Here is a 23,503-nt window from a genome sequence, read left to right as displayed (position 1 = left end):
TGAAGGATGATAACTTGCTGATAAATTCTGAGACATCCATTTTCTGAGAATCCCTACTACTCAACGTTTAGACTCCCTCTTTAGGGTCTAGAGATTTCCATTTTCAAATGTGGTCACCACTAGAATCTACAACTCTCATAATCCCACAATTTTCCCACATTCAAGTATGAGAGAATATTGTAAAATTGCTTTGTATTCTGATGAAACTTAAATAATAGTATCCCAAATGATTTTTAACTACAGTTATGGTAAATGACTGAATTGCATTCTAATCATTCTATTAAAGCACACTATGCTTCTTCCAAGTTTAACATTTCTATAGGAATAGGCTATCCAGTCATACTGGATTTATATTATATATGGAATACTCTTTTTTACTGCCATCTTTTGAGGTCCCTAGTTTTGTTAACAAGCCAATGAATACCCAGAATAAGAATAATACTTCTCATTATTAGAGATCAGGCTTCCCTAGAACTGAAGCCATTCCACAAACTGTAGTACCTGGGTATAGGAAAGGGAGGGCTGAGTGCCCCAGGTCATAGGGGGCTTAGCCAAGTAGTCTCAATTTCCCCAGTGCCCTAAAACTTCTTACATTTTTCTCTCACCTGACACTATGAGTAAAGGAGTCAAACCACAAATAGTAGACAAGGCTTATTAAGACTGAGAAGGCCAATGCTGACTCAGACCTTTCGAATGTTTCCAAAGCCAATCAAAGAGCCTCTTATTTACCACATGTTTACTTAACTAGAACAGTTATAGAATGTACCTACTCTTGCTCCACAGTCTCACCAGAATTTTATTATCACAACTGTCTCAGAAATGGTTCCTAAATCTCTCCAAGAGACACAATACAAGGTCCCTTGTGTATGTGTCAATTCTTCTTTACACTCAGAAAACAAGCAAAGACCTTCAAAAGGGACCTAGAATTGGGAAGAATTGTTCATTCTTCTACAATGTTGTATTAGTTTCCTATAGTTGACAAAACAATGAGAAAACCAGTCAAAAATGCCTCTAATCAGTGCTACGAAGAAAAAAATAATGTCCACAGCCAAGATAATACAAAAATTAAAGTGTTGAAGATTGGAGGGGGAAAAGAAAATTTTACTAATTGATTTAATTTTTTGATTCAGGAATTTTCATTCATTTTATTTCATTCATTCATTCACTCATTTTATTATTTATTATATAATTTATATAATAATTATATACTATCATATAATAATTATTATTATTATAAATTATTGTCAGAAGAAGACCAAGTAAGCTTGTAAGATCTAGGTAGCTTCATCCAATTGTAAAATATCTACCCAAATGATGTTTGGGAGAGTTTTTATTTCCAATGGGTCTAGAAACCTTATGCCAATTTGAGAAATCTATTGGTATATTGAAAAGCCAAATTGTTCCAGAATTAGAAAAATTCCCAAATTGAGATGAAGGATAATAACATGAACTGGTACCATGCTATATTTTTAAGAGATTAGGAGAGCTATCCAAGAGTTGGAGATAAATACACTTTAATTACCTTGGAGGAATTCCAATTTACTTGCAAGTCATGACATCACCTTCCTGATGTCATGGTACTCTTTGAGAAGGAAAGACAAACAATGAATAACTTTTAGTACCTCCTTTTGATCAAACCTGAACTAAGAGGGTACTAAGCCTAGAGCCATAATTATAACAATTTTCGAACAAGAATCAAAATCTTTTTTCTATAATCATGATTTAATATTGAGCTTAATAAGATTGACATTTTTAAATTCTTCATCATAAAATCATACTTTTATTACATTGAATATTAAAAGTACATTTGACAAATTAACCCAGTTAATTAGCACAACACTGTGGAAAGACATTTAATATCCTGGGATTTACACTATCTTCTTCCTTGGATATTATCTCCTGTGAATTTCTGTCTCAACTGCTAGTCTTCATTTATTGTATTTTCTTTCATTATTCTATGGTTTCTAGCTTGGTGTATACAACTGGTCTTTACCTTCCTCATCTTTTTTTCCCCCTTCATTTAAATACCCTTTTGATCAGATTTGAAAGATACCTGACAGAATTTCTGAATTTGGTGATTTTTCTGGACCAACTCTTCTGTGGCTTCCATCAAACTGATTCGGTGCTAGCTTCCCTGGTTCAACACCTCTACCAGATTTTGAACTTTTCTTTTTTGTATAGTTCTAAACTGGATAGAGAAGATTCTGAGTTTTTTTGTATTTATCTTAATCTTTTGAGGACAACTTTCATGTTTTGTTGGGGTTTCTTAGGAGATCTGGAATTCTCTATGATCTTTCTCATTACCATCACCTTTCTTCAATCATCTTGTATTCTAGGCTTTCATTGAATGTTTTTCTCTTGAAATTTTTGGTGGTTTAGCCTTTTAGAAATAGTCCCCCATAACTCAGTTTTAACTTCTCCTCTTGGTGATGGGGATACCTCAAAGTCTAAGCTGCAAACTTATTTAGTCGTTGTGCTTTCATTGTTATGGGGCTCACTGGCCTGAGGTCCTGGGCTTAGTACCCTTTATGAAGACAGGAGTAGCTATAATTGAGTTTCAATGTCCTCTCCTTCAGGTCTACCACAGCTATAAGCTCTGGCCTTATCCCCTCCCCAATTCATCTATTGGGGCTCTTCTATTCATTCTTATAGCTAGATTAAGGCAGTATCCAGTATTTTTTACTAGGTGTGGGGTAGTGGGGAGGGTATTTAAGACAAATTCTCTACAACTTTAGTAGTCCCTAATGTAAAGCTGGTCAACATATTTTTCAACTTCTCTCTACTCTATCTCCTTATATGATTGAGCAGTCAATTTCTGCCCTTTGTTGTGGGAAAGAAAAAAGTAAGGAGCTAAGTATTCCTGCATAGGTTCTGTCCTATGGACAGGACAAAGCATGTCCCTTAATGGGCCTTAAGTACAAGTTGGTTAGGAGTCTTACCATAAATACAAAAGCTGGAGAGTGATAACTGTACTGATCACTTTAAGGATGAAAAATTTAGTTTTCAGGTGTTAATTTATAGGGATTTTATCTTGTATTTGGGTTCTCTATGATTTGTTTTGTGGATTCTACTATCATTTTTTAATTTGGCACATATATTTTTCAGACAGTTAGAGAGTTTAAGATCTGGAGAAAGTGAGTAATATGTCTTCTGGTTTTTCACATGATTCCCCTTAATGCTCTCTTAAAAAAAAAAAAAAAAAAAAAAAACCATTATTCTGAACTTGTCAAGCACCAACAATAGGAACATTATTATAAAGAAAAAAAAGAGGATTCTGAATGTAACCAAGAATCTTTGTAATCTATATTTTTTAAAAGTATATGATTAGCTTCAAAGCTGTCCTGCTTGTCTGTCTTTCTATGAACTTCCTTCTTTTTTTTTCTGTGTATCATTTGAAAATATTTTTATGACATCCTTTTCTTCTTTTTTTGGCATCCCTTTCTTTCTCCTCAGTCCCCTTCCTCTTGAATTAAAAAAAAAAAAATTCTTCCCTTGTAATAATAAACATAGTCAAGCAATAGAAATGCAAGTGTTGGCCATATCTAAAAATATGTTTCATTCTTCACCTTTAGTCCATCACCTCAGTCAGGAGGTAGGTAGTATGCTTCATCATTAGTTTTATGGAGTAATAATTGTTTACTGCATTGATCATTTTGTTGTTGTTGTTGTTGTTGTTGTTGTTGTTGTTGTTGTTTTTGCTGACGCAATCGGGATTAAATGACTTGCCCAGGGTCACACAGCTAGGAGGTATTAAGTGTCTGTCAAATTTGAACTCAGGTTTTCCTGATTTCAGGGCTGATGCTCTATCCTCTGGGCCATCTAGCTGCCCCTTGATCACGGTTTTTAAGTCTTTCAAAGATGTTTTTCTTTACGATGTTATAGTCATTGTATATATTGTTTTTTGGTTCTACTCACTTTACTCTTCATTAGTTCATACAAGTCCTCTCAAGTTTCTGTGTATCTATCCCTTTCATAATTTCTTCTAGCATAATAATATACATAATACATAAAAGGTATGTGTATAAAACACATAATAATAACAAATTTATATAGCATAATTTGTTCAACTATTTCCTTAATAGCCACCCCCTTAATTTTCTGTTTTTTTGCGATGACTGCTGTTATTATTTTTGTACATATCTCTTTTTTTATGCTGCTGGGGTATTTTTCTTATTACAAGGATTGGTGGGTCAAAAGGTATGCTCAGTTTAGCGAAAGGATAGAATTTCAAATTGCTGGACCAATTTGCAACTCTACCAATAATAGATTAATAGTGTGCCTGTCTTCCCACAGTCCCTCCAACAATAATCAATTTTCTTTTTTGTCATCTTTGACAATTTGATAGGTTTCAGATAGAATCTCAGAATTGTTTTTACTTGCATTTCTTTTATTGCGATTTGAAGTACTTTTTCATATAATTATTGATGGTTTGGGTTTCTTCCCTTAAGAACTACCTGTTCATATCTTTTGACCATTTATCAGTTGGAGTCTCTATGATCAATATATCTTGCTTTATTAATCACCAGATCTAATGGTCTTTTTTATTGCTCAGCCTTCTTAATCTTTTTGTAACATTTGCTCTGTTGGTCCCCCTTTTCCTCCTAGATACTTTCTTCTTCCTGTGCTTTACTGATAATGCTCTCTCTTTGTTCTCCTCAGTTCCCTTTGCTGGTTTATCATGCCCTCTAACTGTAGTGTACCACAGACTCTGTCTTGGACCCCTTTTTTCTCACTATATTCTCTTTTTTGGTGTTCTCATTGGTTTCCATAGATCCCCCACCCTAGGTTTAATGATCATTTTTATATGACTCCTAGTTATGTATATTTATCCCTAATCTGTCTCCTCAGCTTCAGCTGTGTAACACCAAATGACCATTTACAATTGGATTTGCTGTATGTATCTCAAATTTGCCTCCAACCTAATGTAACACTGACTACCATTGACTGAAAGGCTAGGAAGGTTAGATTTCACTCAAACCCCTTCGCGCAATTTTTTCTCTCAGAGTTTTCTAGTATTTTGAGGGGATTGTAGGGGTCTGGGCTCTCTTCAAATAGCTCCAATCCCTACTGATAGTGTTCCTTCAATTGTGAAGGCCCTCTGCACTCCAGTTCCATTTAGCCACTAAGTCAGATTAGCTTTTACACAGAAATGTTAACTTCAGAAGGTATAATTACAGATATAAAAATTTAGTTTATATGTTCATAATCTTAACTCAATTCCCACACAACATAATATCAAGCCCAAGTCCAGATTCACCATTAAGCTCATACATATCCCAGGTACTCTGGCTTCTCAGGGTTTCCATGCTGGAGGAGCTGGCTGTACCACACTGCTTGCAATTCTGGTTCAAGATTGTCATAACTTAAATTCCTAGGTCCCATGACCTCCCATGAGGATTACCTCCAATCCTGCCATGGAGGAAGACAAACAACATAGAATAGAAACAAATACCTCCAGCTAATTTCTCAGAATAGAAGTAAAAGGAGGAGAGCAGGAGAAGGAAGTCCTTACCAGTGTGGTTCACAGCACCTGGGTTGTCAATGAATTGTAATCTCTACCCTCAACACAGCAGGACATTGTGGTGGCAAAAAGAGTGACTGGCTCAGTTCCTTCACTTTTAAAGACTCAGAAAGTCAATCAATCAAAGGAGGCTCATGTTAAATGAACTAAACAGGCCAAAACATTACTGGATTAAACAAATTTTATATAGGGACTAGAAAGCTGGTTTGGAAATCAGTAAGTCCTGGGTTCAAGTATCACCTCTGACATAAACTTGTTATATAACTATGAGCAAGATACTTAAATTAGTGCTCTAAGAAACTCTTTGAGACTATGAGAGTTATAGGGAAAGTGCTGACCCACACTGGTAGAAAAAAAGTTTCTTTATCTGGAAATTCCCTTTATTAGTGTAACCACAAGTCAAGCCCTAGTTCCTATTAAAGCCTCAGTATGCCCCAAGCAGAACTTTATCTTTCCCTCTAAAGTCACCCTTTCTCCAATCTCCTTCATTTCTGTCTAGGTCATCACCATCCTTCCAGTCATCTTTTTTTTCTTTTTTTTTTTTTTTTTTTTAGAATGGATTAAAACACTTTATTTTTTTTTAATTTAATAGCCTTTTATTTACAGGATATATGCATGGGTAACTTTACAGCATTAACAATTGCCAAACCTCTTGTTCCAATTTTTCACCTCTTACCACCCCACCCCCTCCCCTAGATGGCAGGATGACCAGTAGATGTTAAATATATTAAAATATAAATTAGATACACAATAAGTATACATGACCAAAACATTATTTTGCTGTACAAAAAGAATCAGACTCTGAAATATTGTACAATTAGCTTGTGAAGGAAATAAAAAATGCAGGTGTACATAAATATAGGGATTGGGAATTCAATGTAATGGTTTTTAGTCATCTCCCAGAGTTCTTTTTCTGGGCATAGCTGGTTCAGTTCATTACTGCTCCATTGGAAATGATTTGGTTGATCTCGTTGCTGAGGATGGCCTGGTCCATCAGAACTGGTCATCATATAGTATTGTTGTTGAAGTATATAATGATCTCCTGGTCCTGCTTATTTCACTCAGCATCAGTTCGTGTAAGTCTCTCCAGGCCTTTCTGAAATTATCCAATCACAGTCATCTTTGACTCCTTACTCTCACTCATCCCAGATAGCCAATGAATTATTATCATTTCCATATAATTCTTCTCCAGTCACTCAGTGACCACATTACTTCAGGACCTCATCATTTTTTGCTTGGACTAGTACTAAGGCTTCCTAACTGGTCATTCTATCCCAAGTCTTTCTCCACTCCAATTAGTTATACACACAGTTGCTAAAATGATTTTCTTAAAATGCAAATCTGACATCATCATCTGTCCTTTCTTATTCCTCTACATACACATGCATACACACTGACACACATTCATATACACTCAATAAACTACAATAGGATCAAGTTAAGATTCTTTTGTTTCTCATTTAAAGTTCATCAACTGTTGTCATCCTATCTTTCTACCTGTGGCCTATATAAACTCTGGTCTTTATCCCCACTCTCATTGGTAATCCCTTGAAGGTGGCTACATTTTCCCCTCAGGGTTCAAGGGGGCAAACTCAAAGAGTTAAAGTGATTCTTTCTAAGACTATCACTTTCATTCTGGTGTGTATGCCCCTAAATCAACCATAAGTGACTACTACCTAATATCATTTAATCAATTAATATCTTCTCAAAATCATTGATTAGCAATTAATATAAATTATGTTTCATGGGGATATTTTACTTATATAGCAAGAGTCAAACTCTTCTCTTTATCCTTCTCTCCTCTGGGAGGACACATTTGTTCAAGTTCACTTTTATTTCTAGTATGGCATAGCTGATGGATGAATTGTATCACTATTTGTAGAACAAGATGTGTCAGCTACGAAAACAATTTTCTGTTGGATTTCATAGATCACACCTTAGGGCTATTCTCTCCTCCTGGACTCAGATGCCAACAGAATCCCATGTGGATTCCAGTTCCTGGCTCTTCCAACCTTTCAAAGCTCACAAGGACATAACAGTTTGTTCCAATTCCAACACTCATTCACTTAAGTGCAAGAAAGAATGAAACACAACAAAACTGAAAAATAGTTTCATAATGTCCTCACTCATTTGAGCTCAAGTGAAAAAAAAAAAAATTAGACTGCTTGTGCTTTCTTATATCAACCTGCAGTCCTTTCCTTGTAGTGTCAGGACTAGCTCTCTGGAGAATCTCAGGACCAGCCTTGATCTTAGTAGATGAGGCAGGAGAGCCACCAAGAAGATGATCATTTCCAGTCCTTTCAGCCCTTAAATACCTTATTGTAATTACATCATTACAGCATACTGATTATGTGTCAACTAGAAAACCATTACATCACCATACTAAGTACTAAGTATATGTAAACTAGAGAACCATCATCTCATCAATTTCACTGGGTTAACACCTTGTTGTAAGTATCCTTGTTTCAAGTATACTTTACTAGAGTTCTGGCCCTCTACATTTCCTTGCTCATGGAGGAGTGGAACAATATTATAGAAATAGTGTGTATGACTAACAACCTCCATTTTAATGGATGTGTTGCAAAGATTCCTCATCTACTTCAAATAATTCTAGTTGAGTAGCATAGTTTTTACTTTTTTTCAAATTATCCTTCAAAATATCTTCCAAATATGTGAACCTAACACTTCATTGGTTGGTAAACTTAACTTAACCTGTCACAGAATGGTGTTGATTGGCTTTGTATTCTAAATGGGTCTGAAAAGGTATATAAACTGAATCTGTACAATAGAAAAGAATGGTTATCAGTGGGTAGTCTCCCTTGGTATGCTAATTTCTTTTTAGTTATTTGACTTCCAAACTGCTTTCAAACTGCTGATAGGTGACATACTCCCAAATTACAAATTCCAGGTTTAAAAAAAATCACTATCACAAGAGAGAAGGCTCAATTTGACTGGATTAGCACCTTTTGTATGTCCCTTTAGGAATAGATCAGCAGTCAAGTAAAAGGTAAGTAATAAGCCATCAGGAAACAATCACAAAATTCTGGCACACATTTTAGAGCAGTCCTCCATTTTGCTTTTCTGAAATAGGTCCTCAAAGCATCCACCGTGTTGCCAACAGGGAGTGCAGACTACACATGTCCTCAGCAATAAAGAGTTGAGACCTTCATTCCAAGTCATCATGAACTTCCAGAAGCAAAATCACCAAACAGCCATGTGAATCTCTTGACCATGCTCCCAGGTCTGAGACCTAACTGGTCAGTGCCTGGTGATACTATCATCACAAGAATTTGTTACTTCTTTTTGTTAGTCTTTATAATTTGGGATTGAAGGTTGCATTTCTTGTTTAGGTTATTTAAATGTCTGAAGCCTGTCTATGGAATGTTAATTTTTTTTCCTTCTTTGCTGAGGTAAAGACTTGCTCAGGGTCACACAGCTAGTAAGGGTTAAGTGTCTCAGGTCAAATTTGAACTCAGATCCTCCTGACTTCAGGGCTGGTGCTCTATCCACTATGCCACCTAGCTGCCCCAGGATGTTAAAACTTATTGAAGGCTCTTCCTGAGATAAACCAAAAGAGAAGCTAGGTTTTTCAAAATAACTTGATTTGCTTTATTATGGAAGGATCCCAACAGGATCCAAACCTGTGACCATCTTCTGACAGGTAATTCTCTCCTTTCAATTAGTCTCTCTAAATGTAGTAAAAGGTAATTTGCCCTAGTTTATATAGTGTCAGACTAGGTCTGCTTTGGAGCATGTAGGTGATTATAGCAGCTAGAGGGCCAGGCCTGGAGTCAGGAAGACTGTGAATCCAAATCTGGTATCAGACACTTATTAGCTAAGTAAGACATGTAAGAATAAGACATACTACAAGAATTCTTTTTAAAATTTTACCGCCTTGGAGGATATGTGTGGTTGCCTCCTTTTTGATATAGGTAATGAGCAAAAATTATTTCTCTCTCTGACATGATTGAAAATGTTAGAACCCTAATCAGATTAAGAGTTATTTTTCTGAACTTTATATTTGTGCTTAAACTTAATAAAATCTAGGTTTTAACCTCTGAAATCTCTGTAAATGATAATACAGCAGCTATTTATCCCAAGAACTCTGTGGGAATGTTTTTCCTTGTAATACTACCCTCTGCATAATCTGTAGAACATTCAAATTGGTCTGCTTGTTATCTTTGTCCCCCTATCTTTGCACTGGCAATTTCTTCATGCCAGGAATTTAGTTCTCAGGTCCAACTATTAAAATCACCGGTTTCCCTCAAGACCCAACTCAAGGGTTCCCTTCTTCATGAAGCCAATCTAGATTAAAGCATCTTAAACTGTGGGTGGTGACCCCACATGGAATTGCATAATTGAAGGGGGGAGGGTCATGAAAAATTTGACTAACAGTAAAAGGTTTCTGAACAAAACCAGCAAAAATTAATTCAAACTCAAACAAGTAATGAATGTGAAATGTTTTTGGCAGCCCTTGCCTATGTTACATTGTGCTAAACATCTCTGCTCAGATTCAAGAGGGAGTTTGTGTAGAAATTTCTGTCAAAAAGGGGTCATAAATATAAAAACTTTAAGAAGCCCTGGTCTAGATCCCCTTTGCTACTAAGACCTATTTTTGCATATTATTTGCCCAGTCATTGAGGGCAAGGCACTATTTTGCTTTTGTATTTTTATCTCTAGTGGTTTGTAGGAGGACTATTACAAAAGCCACAATAAATGCCTGTAGCTTCCTTGATACAAAAGAAAATTCTCAGGAAAATATGAACTGTAAATCTCACAAAATATGAACCTTGATGAGTCTTTAGTAAATGAAATGTATTTCCATGGGAATGTTAACTAAATTTTACTGGAAATTAATGTAAAAGAGATGTAATTCCCAGTGTTTTTTTGTTATATGTTGATTAGAATACCATTTTTGTTTATTTTTCTTTATTATTATTATTATTATATCTATTTACAAATCGTATGCATGGGTAATTTTTTCAACATTGACCTTGCAAAACCTATTCCAAATTTTCCCCTCCTTCCCCCCCCCCTCCTCCCCTAGATAGCAGATAGTTCAATACATGTTAAATATGTTAAATTATATGTTTTGTTGCACAAGAAAAATCGGATCTAGAAAGAAAAAAAAAAAACCTAAGAAGGAAAACTAAAATGCAAGCAAATAATAATAGGAATATGAAAATGCTATGTTGTGGTCCACACTCAGTTCCCACAATCCCCTCTCTGGGTGTAGATGGCTCTCTTCATTACTAGACAATGGAAATGGTTTGAATCAACTCATTGTTGAAGAGAGCCAAGTCCATTAGAATTGATCATCATATAAGTCTTGTTATTGCCGTGTAAAATGATCTCCTGGTTATGCTCATTTCACTCAGCATCAGTTCGTGTAAGTCTCTCCAGGCCTCTCTGAAATCATTATGTTGGTCATTTCTTATAGAACAATAATATTCCATAACATAGAATAACATTTTTGGTAAAGGTTTTTTGATACTACACAGCATTAAATACAGAGGCAAATGTAATTTTTGTTTCTAGATGGAACCTAAAACATTTCTCATTAATTTATGTGAAATTATAATTCTATTTTCTGCAAACTCAATTGAAGGCAGAGCTTAATGCCATTTTTGCAAGAGAGCTTGCTTATAGCTTGAATAATACGTTCACATGACTGGTATTTGAGTCTCTTTTTCTTTCTCAGCAAACTGCTACCTTGTGGGTGTCCTTGCTAGTTTTAAGATCTACTTTGCATTTTTCTGGCAAAGATTAAAGTAGCCATCTGGTTAGGAATTCTCATCTGATCTGAGACTTCTTTCAGTTCAAGAAAAGACAATGGGACAGAAAGCTTGGCAGATAGAATATAAGAGGCCAGATGTAAAAACCTTAAATTCTGAAATAGTAGAAAATTATCAGTTTATGAGGAAAGGTCTTTGTTCTTTTAAGCTATAAAGGCTTTTGAGCAGTTCTCTGAGAATGATTCAAGAGACAGGAATCTATTGACTGAAGCTGTCTCCTTTTTCACATTCTGGACTTATGGAGCCAGAAACTGAAGTAGTGAGAGGAGCTGGGAAGGTGAAAATGGGGGAGCTGCTGTTATAAGAAATAGACAGGAATTTTCCAGCAGTTGGGACTCCCAATACACAGCTTATATTTGGGATATGATCTGCACAGTGCTATAATCTGGTATTTTTTTTCTTTCCTCCTCTCCAACGTCTCAAGGGGTGAATACATTAACTTTGGACCTGATGACTCCAGGTTTTTACTCGTGTATGTTTAAAATTTTACTTTGTTTCACAAAGTGGAAAATATGATAAATCTGTCAGTCAAACTGCTACATGATCTGTATTATTGCTTGAATGCAGTGTTAGGGGAGGGGATAAAGGGGAATGATTCTGGAAGAGAGTTTTAAAACTGTCACATCTGCTCAAGTGAGATTTCTGGCTGAGGGCTTGGAGTTAAAGAAGAGTGTTATTGATTAATTTTAACAGTTTCATAGAACCAGAGTTTACAGTGTTTTCTCTGGACATAAAAGAATCAGGAACAACATTGGAAGTTAACTGTCCAGATAACTAAACATCCATCATTATCTTAGCCCTAGTTTGAAAGGAAACAATTACAATAATGGGGGGTGGAGGGGAGTCTTGCAAGTGCTTAGAGAGAGTCAACATTCTAAGTGAGGGAATAGTTCATAACCATAAAAAAGAAATTGCTTATTTGCAACTATGCCCAAAGGATTATCAAATTGTGCATAACCTTTGATCCAGTAGTGTTTCTACTGGGCTTGTATCTCAAAGAAATCATAAAGGAGGAAAAAGGACTCACATGTGCAAAAATGTTTGTGGCAGCCCTCTTTGTAATGGCAAGAAATTGGAAACTTGAGTGAATGTCCATCAGTTGGAGAATGGGGCTGAATATGTTATAGTATATGATTGTTATGGAATATTATTCTATAAGAAATGATCAGCAGGATGATTTCAGAGAGACCTGGAGAGACTTACATGAACTGATGCTAAGTGAAGTGAGTAGAACCAAAAGAACATTATACATGGTAACAGCAAGATTATGTGATGGTAAATTCTGATGGATGTGGTTCTTTTCAAGAATGAGGTGATTCAAGCCAGTTCCCATGGTCTTGTGATGAGAGCCATCTACATCCAGAGGGAGGACTGTGGGAACTTTCTCATTTTTTTTTCTTTTTGATCTGATTTTTCTTGTATAGCATGTTGATTGTGGAACTATGTACAGAAAAACTGCACGTTTAACATATATTGGATTACTTGTCATCTGGGGGGAAAGGGAACAATTTGGAACACAAGGTTTGGGGAGTGTAACTGAAAATTATCTATACATGTTTTGAAAATATAATGCTTTAATAATAAAAAAAGAAACTGCTCTCTCCAAAGCTACCAACGATTCCATAATTGCCAAATCTAATGAGATTTTATCAGTTCTCAAACTTGACTTCTCTGTAGTCTTTACTACAGTCAATCACATCCTTTATACTTTTTTTCTCTTTAGGTTTTCTGTGATAATATTCTCTTTATGTTTATTATCTGCCTATGCTCTCTCTCACTTTCTTTTACTTGATCTTCATCTGGTTTATGCTTGAGTACCCTAAGGTTCTGTCCTGGTCTCCTTCCTTCTATCTTTTCTTCCCTGAAAACCATTCTTAATAATTGGCCAACAATGGTCCCAGTCAAGCCTACTTAATCTTTGTTTTAATCCAGGATTAGCAACTGTTGTTTTGGCCAGAAATCCAAAGGGTCTTCCCCTTCCAGATTGATTCTTTTTTTTTTTTTTTTTTTTTTTGACTACATAATAAAGGTCATTCTTTGTCTCATTTCTTACATGGTCTTAATCACTGAATGGACAGTTGCCTCAGTCAAACTGAGACTTGTTAAAGACCATATCTTAAAAAGTCTCTCTCCCACTGCATCCAGGACCATGTATATCTATCTATCTAGCTACTGGACCTACATCGTTCAGGAGAAGAAAGTGAGGCAAGTGACATTGCATAGCCCTCCCTTACTCAAATTCAACTCTCTTGCATGTCATGGCATCAATTCCTTGATATCATTATGGAATAAATGAGCATTCCTCTAGAATAAAGGACAAAGAATACCTAACCTTTATATTATGACCATCAGAATAATATCTTCAACTGCCTATTAGACATCTCAAAATGGATGTCTTATAGATATCTTAAACTCAACATGTCCAAAATTTATCTCATTTTCTTCTTTTTACATTTCCAGTTACATATAAAAATTTCAATTTTTAAAAAATTTTGAGTTCTCTTTTCCCTCCCCCCTTATTGAGAAGGCAATTTGATGTTATACATGTGCAGTCAAACTTATCTTTCCTCCAAAATTGCTCTTCTTTTAAAAGTCCCTGTTACTGTCAAGTACACTATGATTCTTCCAGGCACTTAGGTTTGTAAGCCAGTTTGTAGAAACCTTGACTCCTTTCTGATGCCTTTCTTTCATACCCCATACCCAATTTGTTGTTAGTGATGTAGATTCTATCTTTGTAACATCTCTTGGATATATTTTCTAGTCTCCTCAGACATTGGCACAACCCTGGTGAAGGTTCTCATTACCTCATAATTGGATTATTGCAATAGCCTTTTAATATCTCCTAGTTACACAAATATCTCCTCATTCCCATTCATTTTCTACTGAGCTGCTAAAGTGATCTTCCTAAAATAAAGATCTGACCATGTACCTCTCCTATTCAATAACTCCAGTTGTTCATCACCTCCAAAATTAAATATAAAATCCTGTTTGGCATTCAGAGTCCTTCCTAACCTCTTTCTCCTTTTCTAGATTTCTAGTACTTTATATCCTTCTTCCTTCTACTGTAATGCTGGAGAAACTGAGGCAAGATAGATTAGAGAGTATTTTAATAATTTATTTAAAAGGGAGAGATTTACTGGGACCAAATGGATCCATAGTTTGATCCCAGGGCTGAATAAGACTATTGTCTCCAAGAATCTAGCCAACAAGGTGAGTTCTCAATGATCTATATACACATGGCTCAGACTCAGGGGGTAGACTGAGGCAGGGGCAGAGTCAGGGTTCAGAGAGCGGGAACGGGACTCTTTCAGAGTGGGGTGAGTCACTGGAGATAAGATGACTTAATGGGGGGAGGAACTCCGGAGATGGGGAGAGGCATTCTGATATTCTAAAACATAAGATATTTTATCCATATCAAATATTCTGATAAAGAGGGAGGGGTGGTTTTACAGGACTGAGCAGACAATTATAAATTGAAGCAGAACAAGGCAGGACTAGGTCAGGATAATTAGGAAAACTGAGTCAGGACAATAAAAGACAACTGTGGCATAACACTACAAATTCTTTGATCCAAGGACACCAGCCTCCTTCCTATTCCTTGAACAAGACAGCTTTGGGCATTTTCACCAGTCTTTCCTCATATCCAGAATGTTCTCCCTCATTTCTACTTCCTGTCTTCCTTCAAGTCCCTGATATATCTTATTTGTACATAATTGTTTTCATGCCCCATTAGACTGAGTTTAGAGCAGGAACTGCCTTTTGCCTTTTCTCTGCCAGTGCTTAGTACAGTGCCTGGCACATAGTAGGCCCTTAATGCTCTTGACTGCCTGACTCAGCTTTGACACATCACCCCCTATTTAATCAACTCTCCATGGTCCCATATTTACTCCAGAGCCAAACAGAAAACCATGTTTTTTTAAAGCCCTGTATAATATGGTCTCTTTATATCTTTCCAGTTTTGTTACATCTTTCCTCCATTTATCCTTGAAATTCACTGATACAAGCTAGCTTCCTTGATGTTCCTCATACAAAACACTTTTCCAACTTAGACTGATGGAATCATTATTACTGCCCCCAACCATCATTGCCCCAGCCCCAAATCTTACAGAAATCCTTAATCATGGGTCTCACTAGAGGAACAAGTGGGTCAGTATGTTCTGTGACAATATCATTTAGTTTAAACATAACAAAGCCAATAAAAAATAGTATCAAAAGAATACCGAACAGGATGTTGGACCACATAAGTTATTTTCCCTAACTGGGAACGCACTATCCTTTGCTGTCCTTTTGGTGAGCTCATAGTGCAAGCAGTCTCATTATGATATCATTACCATACATTAATACCCCCCAGAGTGGGTTTTTCTGTATGCATTCTGGTAACAAAAGCAGGATTCCAAGGCTTTGGGACTTCCCCATGTTTGCAAACTTTCCCTCTAATCTCAAAATCTACATAACTTGTGATAATGAGCACCATTTACTTTATTTTATTATTTTTAAATTTTTTTTATTGACAACATAAACATAACAATTTTTACATTGTCCCTTGCACTCACTTCTGTTCCAACTTTTCCCTTCCCTCCCTCCACCTCCTCCCCTAGATGGCAAGCAGTTTTATATATGTTAAAGTATATTCTCGATACAATATATGTGTGCAGAACCATATAGTTCTCTTGTTGCACAAGAAAAATGGGATTCGGAAGGTAGAAATAACCTGGGAAGAAAAACAAAGATGCAAGTAGTCCACAGTCACTTTCCAATACTTCTTCTCTGAATGTGGTTGATTCTGTCTATCATTGATCAATTGGAACTGAATTAGATGTTCTCTTTGTTGAAGAATTCCACTTCCATCAGAATACATCCTCATATAGTATTGTTGTTGAAGTGTATAATGATCTCTTGGTTCTGCTCATTTCACTCAGCATCAGTTCATATAAGTCTCTCCAAGCCTCTCTGTATTCATCCTGCTGGTCATTTCTTACAGAACAATAATACTCCATAACATTCATATACCACAATTTATTCAGCCATTCTCCAATTGATGGGTATCCATTCAATTTCCAATTTCTAGCCACTACAAACTGGGCTGTCACAAACATTTTTGCACATATTGGTCCCTTTCCCTTTATTATCTCTTTAGAATATAACCCCAGTAGTAACACTGCTAGATCAAAGGGTATGCAGTTTGAGCATAATTCCAAATAAACACCATTTACTTTATAAAAATCCTTGCCTTGCTTTGGAGACTACTAGCAAAGAAGTTTAGCCAGTTGAGTCCATAAACCTCATTAAATATCTTTGATTTGGAGCTGGCACGAGTTCTGAATTCTTTCAGAGAGACACAGCACAGATCGCTCCCCTAACCCCAACAAGGCCATTTTCACCGGCTGTTTCCCCGTGTTTGGACACTCTCCCTCTTCATATCTCTGCCCTATAATACCTCCCTTCATGCCTTCTCTAGAGGCCCATCTTCTTGAAGAAGCCTTTCCTAATCCTTAATCTTAGTATCTTCCCTCTGAGATTTATCTCCAATTTACCCTGTATGTATTTTGTTTGTGCATAGTTTTATCTCTTTTATTAGAGTGTGAGTTCCTGATAGAAGAGACTTTTTTTTTTTTGGGGGGGGGGTGTGTCTTTCTTTGAATCCCTGGTACTCAGCATTGTGCTTGGCTCAACAGTATGCTTTTAAATGCTCATCACCTTACTTTAGCTCATAGTAATATGTTTGTTGATTGATTAAAGTAAGGTGATGAGCATTTAAAAGCAATCAACAAACATATTACTATGAGCTATGCACTATGTTGGGTATTTACAATACAAAGACAAAAACTAAAAAGTCCTTGGTCTGAAGGAGCTTACATTCTAGTAAACAGTCTTGTATGTCTATATATACAAAACAGCCTATGCAAAGTAAATACAAGATAATTGTGTGTGCATCTATGTGGGGGCTGTCAGTATATACTAGCAATTGATGAGTGGGGGTGGAAATCAAGGAAGGTCTCCTGTCCGTGGTCACTTGATCTCAAAATCCATCAAGTACTGCATTGAGCCTTCCACTGGTAAATCCTGGAGCCACCCTCTATCTGCAGTCACTTCTAAAGAAAGAAGAATGTAAAGCTCCTAGAAGGCAGAGATTTGAGCAGACAATTATAAATGGAAGCAGAACAAGGCAGGACTAGGTCAGGATAATTAGGAAAGCTGAGTCAGGACACTAAAAGACAACTGTGGCGTAACACTACCAATTCTTTGATCTTGATTGGAGATCTAATTCTTTGCCCTTTTTTGCATCCCCATCCCTTAGCAGAGAGGCTGGCAAATGCTTTATTTTATTTTTTTAAGGGAAAGCGGATATACTGTCTTGCATCCTTGGATAACTGAGTGGGTTAGTCTCTCTCTCCTCCTCCCCCTCTCTGCTCAGAGATCGTTTTCCCAGAACAAGATTCCGAGGCCAACCAGAAGTAGGGAATTTAATAAGAAGTCCTATCAAGTAAGAGATGGCGGTTTCAAGGCAAGGGAAAAGAAATTAACACCTGAATCACCAGCCACCCGTGAAACCTGCGGTTAGATAGTGTAGGTGGGGGGGGGGGGGGGGGGGGGGCGTGCTCCGGGCGGCTGCGGGGCCTCCAAAGGCCGGGCGTAGGGCACAAAGACTCTTTGGTGACGCTCCAGCTCAAAGGCAGGGGCGGCAGTGTCCATGGAGATGGAAGTCGGAGAGCCTCTCCAAATCTTCCAGGAAAGAATAAGTCCTTTAAAATCTCGGTTTCGCGGCAACCAGAAGCAGGGTTGGGTGCAAAAACTTTCCCCTCGGGGCGCTAAGAAAGCCAACGCCCGCAATCGATCCCCTCCCCTACCGTCAGCCCCGGTTTCTTCCCCGACCCCGGGCTCAGTTTCCGCGCAGCCGCAGAAGGCTCCAAGACCCGTGCGCGATCCCAAACCAGCCTCCTGTAGGTGCTGCTCGTCCTTCACATGCGCAGATTGTAGCCGAACTTGGCTGAGGAGCCGGGAACGGGCGCGCGACCTCCCGGTCCTTTCCGGGTGCTCCCTTTTTTCTGAGGGTTCCCTTCCGGGTCGCCGCCGGCTTCCGGGTGTGTCTGACAAGGCCAGTCCCCGTACCCGGCGCTCCGCGCTCAGCTTTGCCGCGACCGCTTCCCCGCCCTCCGCCCCTTCCTTTTGTGTGGCTCCCACTTTGTCCTTTTCCACCTCTTTTCTCTCGTCCCTCGTTTCATCTTGGAGCAAGCAGAATCGAAGCTCTTCGGGGCCCCGGCAGAACGAACGAACCGTAAGGGCTGGAGCCTCGGCCCAGCTGCCCCGGGTGGAGCCGGGACCCCGCTCGTCGCAGCCGCAGCCGCAGCCTCCCCCGCTGCCGCCGTCGTCTCTCCTCCGACCTCCAAGGGTCCCAGGGCGGCTGGTGCCGGTGACTATTCACTTTCCCGAAGACTGCTGTGAGTGTCCGAGCAGGGCAGGGCGGGCTGCGGGCTGGGGCCCGGGCTCCCGACTTCCCGGGTCCGGCTCACGGGCTCCTCCGGGGGCCCCTGGACTTTGTACCTCAGCTTTCCCCTCCCCAAGCCCCAGGCCTGGTTTCTCGCCCAGGCTCCTCCTCTTCCTCCTCCAGCGGGTGTAGAAAGCGACTCCGAGCCGCAGGACCTGAAGGGTTGCGGCTCGGAAGGGCTTGGTTTGGAGAATTGCATTTCTGAGATGGAGAGCTTGCAGGTTGTGCTTGTTGAGGCTTGTGTCCGTGCAAAAATGAGCTCCACTCTTTGGTGTGTCTCGTCGGATGGGCGACACTTAATAAATCACGTACTCGTCCCTCCCACTTATATGAGATTCCTGCCCTGAGGTGAAGACTCTTTATCTTTTGGCCCCTTGACCGGAAGGGTGGCGCTTGTATTTGATGATTGTTTTGGTTCCTTAATTATTCCCTTTCAAACCTTTTCTTTGTTTTTGGGAGTATTGGCTACAAAGTGATTCAGTACTCTTGAAGAATATCGAGTATAAATTAAGTAATTGGAAATGAATTGAATAATCCAAATAAATTGAATACAAAGTAACCACTGAGTTCTTTTTTTACTTAGCTGAATAAAGGAAACCGAAACTTACAATCCCAGTGTACTGTTCTTGTACTTAGTGTTATGTGAAACTACATTTTTCAAACATGCCTTTAAACAAAACAAAAACAAATTCTTATGATTTTGGTTTTAAATGTTCACTTGTCATTTTGCTTTTCTCTAAAATCACTTTAATTAAATGCTTCAAAAAAAGGACTTGGGGGGTTCATGTTTTGACTTGGTGTTGTTTAAGCTCTTTAGTTATAGCTAGGGATGCCATGCCTTTCCTAAAGTTACTCGTCAGCTGGCCTTGGAATGCTAGTGACTATATCCTGGGCATGATACTGTATCTATTCCACAAAGCCTTTTTTGGTTTTTAACTTGATAGAAGAGTATGGAGTTTATATTCTCAGGTTTGGAGAAAATGATATCTCGGGATTTTCTGGGGGTTTGGAATACGGACTACAGTAATAGTATACCTTCATTAGAATGAAATAGTGGCTATGGAGTCAGCCAGTCTTTTGGGAATGTTGTTGTACTTGGGCGTGTCATTGATTGACTGGGTAATTAGTTCTTTTGATGTTACTTAAGTAACAGAATATCTCTTAAACCCTTTTCAGCTTTGAACTCCTGGTCTGGATTAAGAGGTAAGTTGAAATTTGAGTCAGGTATGTGGTACAGAGGGAAGAACACTGAATTTACAGTCAGAGGACTTAGATTCACCTTCTTTGACTCATCTCTCCAATGAGAGAATTGTACTAAAATTTATTTCCATTCAATAAGCATTTATTAAGTGCTTACTATGCCAGGCATTAAGCCAAATTTCTTATCCTTGAGAAACTTATCTTTTATGGAGTGTCAGGGAGGGGAGAATAAATAAATAAAATCTAGAACATTATTTCTGTGGGAAAGTGAGGGTATGTGTCTAATATGAAGTATAATTTTCCAACAATAGGCTGTTGCAAGGCTGTATTGGAAAGATAGAGAAGGATAGGATAGGGATGGGGTTGAGCATGGACCAGGAGCAAGGGATGATCAGAGAAGGCAGCTTGGGCCTAAGAATCGTACATTTAGTCTTTTAAAAGTGAAACTGTGAAAGAGAAGATAGTCACTTCATGAGAAAAAAGCTAAAGATGATTTTGCTTATTCAGTTCCCAAGAAAAAGTGGGCAGATGGAGGAACAGTATATAGAGTCCAATCCTTGATACTGCCATCTGTCAGGGCAAGAGTTAGTGGTGAGTGGTGTGTTGGAACCAGGATCATTATAGTGGGAGGAGGCTTATTTGAGGTTCTAGCCTGCAGTCTTATCAGCTTCGCCTCAATACTAATGCTAATGTTGAGATCCCATCCAGTTGCAAATCCTGTGATACAGGATTTGCTTTAGATCTATATAAAACTTTAGAATATTTTGTAATGGCTGATAGGTTCAGAAGAAAAAAATAAAACTATGTATAGTTATTGCTAAAATGAATGGAGTTTTAGTTGATAGAAATGAATTTATGAATCTATCAATTCAAATCTAAAAGCATTTCTATATAGTATGGAATACATGTTACAGCAGAATTGGCTGTAAGGGTATCATTCATTATACTGAACTATATTTGATTGTTTACCATCAATACATATAGACCAAAAGTTTCATTGTGTAGGACATAAACAGGTTCAGTATTGAGCCAGATAACAATGGCTGGCAAAGGAGTTGGAAGGTGTACTTGTAGTCAATCTTTTGGAATTTCTTCTAGTTTGTATTACCTGTCCATTCTTTGCTGAGGCAGAAGAGCTGACGGTACTGAATCCTGGTTAAGTCAAGTCACGCTTCGAAGCCTTATTTCACTTGACTAAGCTAGGTAGCTGCTGACTTCCTTTCTTGGGATATGTGTCCTGATGCTTCATTTCTGCAATGGAGGTTGTCTGGGTAACTAGGACATGATAGTGGAAAGGCATTGTAGTATATATCTACTGTTATACATTGTAGCATACTGTATTGTGGTGTGAATTTTGAGCTATACCTGATATATAGTTATATAGTATGGTATTGAGAAAAGAGAAAACAGTTTGTATATATTATTTAGAGGAACTTCTCATTTTCACAACTCATATTTGGGTATCATTGTACTGAATTACTCTCCTGTTTTTATCAATTCTCTAAGATTGTGTGCATAGTATGATAATGTGCATGAGATAATGTATATTAGGGATATATTTATAAATAAAATAGACTGAATAAAGGCAAAATGTTTTTATTTCAGTTGACTTTTTTTCTTGATCCTAGATTTTACTTGATAAAAGACTTGGTTTTTCAAATATACTCTATTGAGGGTAGAAATGTTTATCATTTGATATATGATTCATTTAATATTTAATACTTAATACTTAAGTAGATTTCTGATCTCAGATTCCCTAAAATGGTACACATCATAGCTACAATTCATATGTATTTCTCCTGTTCATATTATTGTTAAATCTTTCACTAAGGATTTGCTTAGTATGCTGGAGATAATCCTTTGTGGGGTTTTTTTTTTTAATGTTCTGTGGGTAGCACAGTGATTATTTACCTGTTTTCCCTTTCTCTTATTACATCTGTGAACTATCTCCTCTTTTTATATAACTTGATAAATTAAAATGAAGACCCAGTAATAACCAAAGCATCTTACACAAATTATATTTGTAAGATACTAGACGTTTAGTTTAGCTATCAGTATTTTAAAATTTACAATCAGTTCTATATACTGTAAGATTTGCATATTATGTAAAGATTTTTTTTAATTGACAGAAAAAAAATTGTAATTTTTTTTTTTAGGTACCAAATTCCATGTTCACTTATAGTGAACAAGAGCATGTTCCCAAATTCCTCGAACTTGGGTCGTCCACCCTTTCATCCAAAGTATCAGCAGCCAAATAATTTCTTCAAACTTCCCCTCAATTTGTCCCCGACTCTTTCTCACCAGCAGATCATAGATGCCCAGTTCAGCTGTCAAAATGTAGAGTAAGTATAATGGCTTTTTGAATTTTGACAAAATCTTTTGGGGCTAAAAAGTATTTCCTTTATTGTGCCCTCTTGCGACCAAATCTTGGGTTCAATTCTGGGTGCTACATTTTAGGAAAGTCAATTGATAAAGCTAGAAAAATCTAGAAGGCGGCAGTCTGGGGTTGAGATCATATGAAGCTTTGAGGGCATTGGACATATTTAATCTAAAGAAGAAAGACTTGGGCCCTTATCTTCAGATATTTGAAGAGATTTAACAGGGAAGAGGGATTAGATGTACTCTGCTTTGTTTCAGGAGCTGTGGGTAGTATTATAAAGAAATAAATTTAGATTAGATAAAAGGAAAAACTTCTATTAGAATTATCTAAAGTTGAATGGCCTACTTTAGGAGATAATGAATCCCTTCTCCTTAGACAACTTTAGCCAAGACTAAAAGATCACTTGTTGAGTATGTTGTAGAAGATTTGTGTTCATTTTCATTATAGATTGTACTAGATGACCTTTGACAGCCTGTCTGATTTTGAGACTTGTTAAGCTATAAACAGGTTTGTTTCTTCTTTAGAGGATCTCTTCTTTTGAATTTTTTTTTCTTTAAAAAGAATATGCCATTAATCATTATCCTATGAATATTCTTTTTTACCCCCCTTAGTAGTCTACCAAGAACTCTCTTAAGTGGGAACCTTTCACCTATCCCAGCACAGTCATTATCTTATGGAAATGGAAGTCCAATACAAACATCAACTTCTCCAGTATTCCGAGGAAGAAAGTAAGTACTTTTAAAAATAATTATTTTGAAAATTAACAAACTAGTTATGAGAGTGATATTTCTGATTATTTTCTGAGTTTGTCAGTGAGTTGGGGATCAATTTGCATAATGGTTTAGACTAGGGAGAACCCTGTACTAGAGAAAACAATAAATTTGGAGTACTGTCCTAGAATGGCAAATGGACAGGATACAGAAAGAATAGTATTTTATACATAATTCTATGACTTGGTTTAGAAAACTTAGAATTTTTGTTTTAAGAGGAAGGGCTTTGACCTTACATTCTTTAGTTCCACATGCTTCCTATTCTACATTTTATAAATAAGAAAACTGAGGCCCAGAGAAATTGGTTTTGATGGAGGTTCTACAATGAACTGTTTACCTAGCTAGAACTAA

The 23,503-nt window shown here is 37.4% G+C and overlaps 1 protein-coding gene across 8 annotated transcripts in view; it reads left to right on the top strand.

Moving 5' to 3' along the window:
• The first annotated feature begins 7,933 nt into the window (after positions 1–7,933).
• Positions 7,934–23,503, top strand: part of TENT2 (terminal nucleotidyltransferase 2) — a 74,170-nt gene continuing 58,600 nt past the window's right edge. For 5 of the 8 annotated variants that reach the window (XM_031966026.1, XM_031966041.1, XM_031966033.1 and 2 more), the window contains exons 1-3: positions 19,979–20,005; positions 22,159–22,344; positions 22,994–23,110. In XM_031966026.1, coding sequence (XP_031821886.1) covers positions 22,196–22,344; positions 22,994–23,110 — 266 coding nt within the window. In that variant the 5' untranslated portion in view covers positions 19,979–20,005; positions 22,159–22,195. Of the gene's footprint in view, positions 7,972–8,611; positions 8,763–18,682; positions 18,756–19,978; positions 20,006–22,158; positions 22,345–22,993; positions 23,111–23,503 lie in introns of those variants that run through there. The other 3 variants (XM_031966058.1, XM_031966049.1, XM_031966060.1) reach the window with 3 other exon arrangements.

The sequence above is a fragment of the Sarcophilus harrisii genome, chromosome 1 (assembly GCF_902635505.1).
Source record: "Sarcophilus harrisii chromosome 1, mSarHar1.11, whole genome shotgun sequence".
Lineage (NCBI taxonomy): Eukaryota > Metazoa > Chordata > Mammalia > Dasyuromorphia > Dasyuridae > Sarcophilus > Sarcophilus harrisii.
The sequence above is the reverse complement of the archived record's forward strand: the minus strand, read 5'-3'. Positions and strand labels throughout refer to the sequence as shown.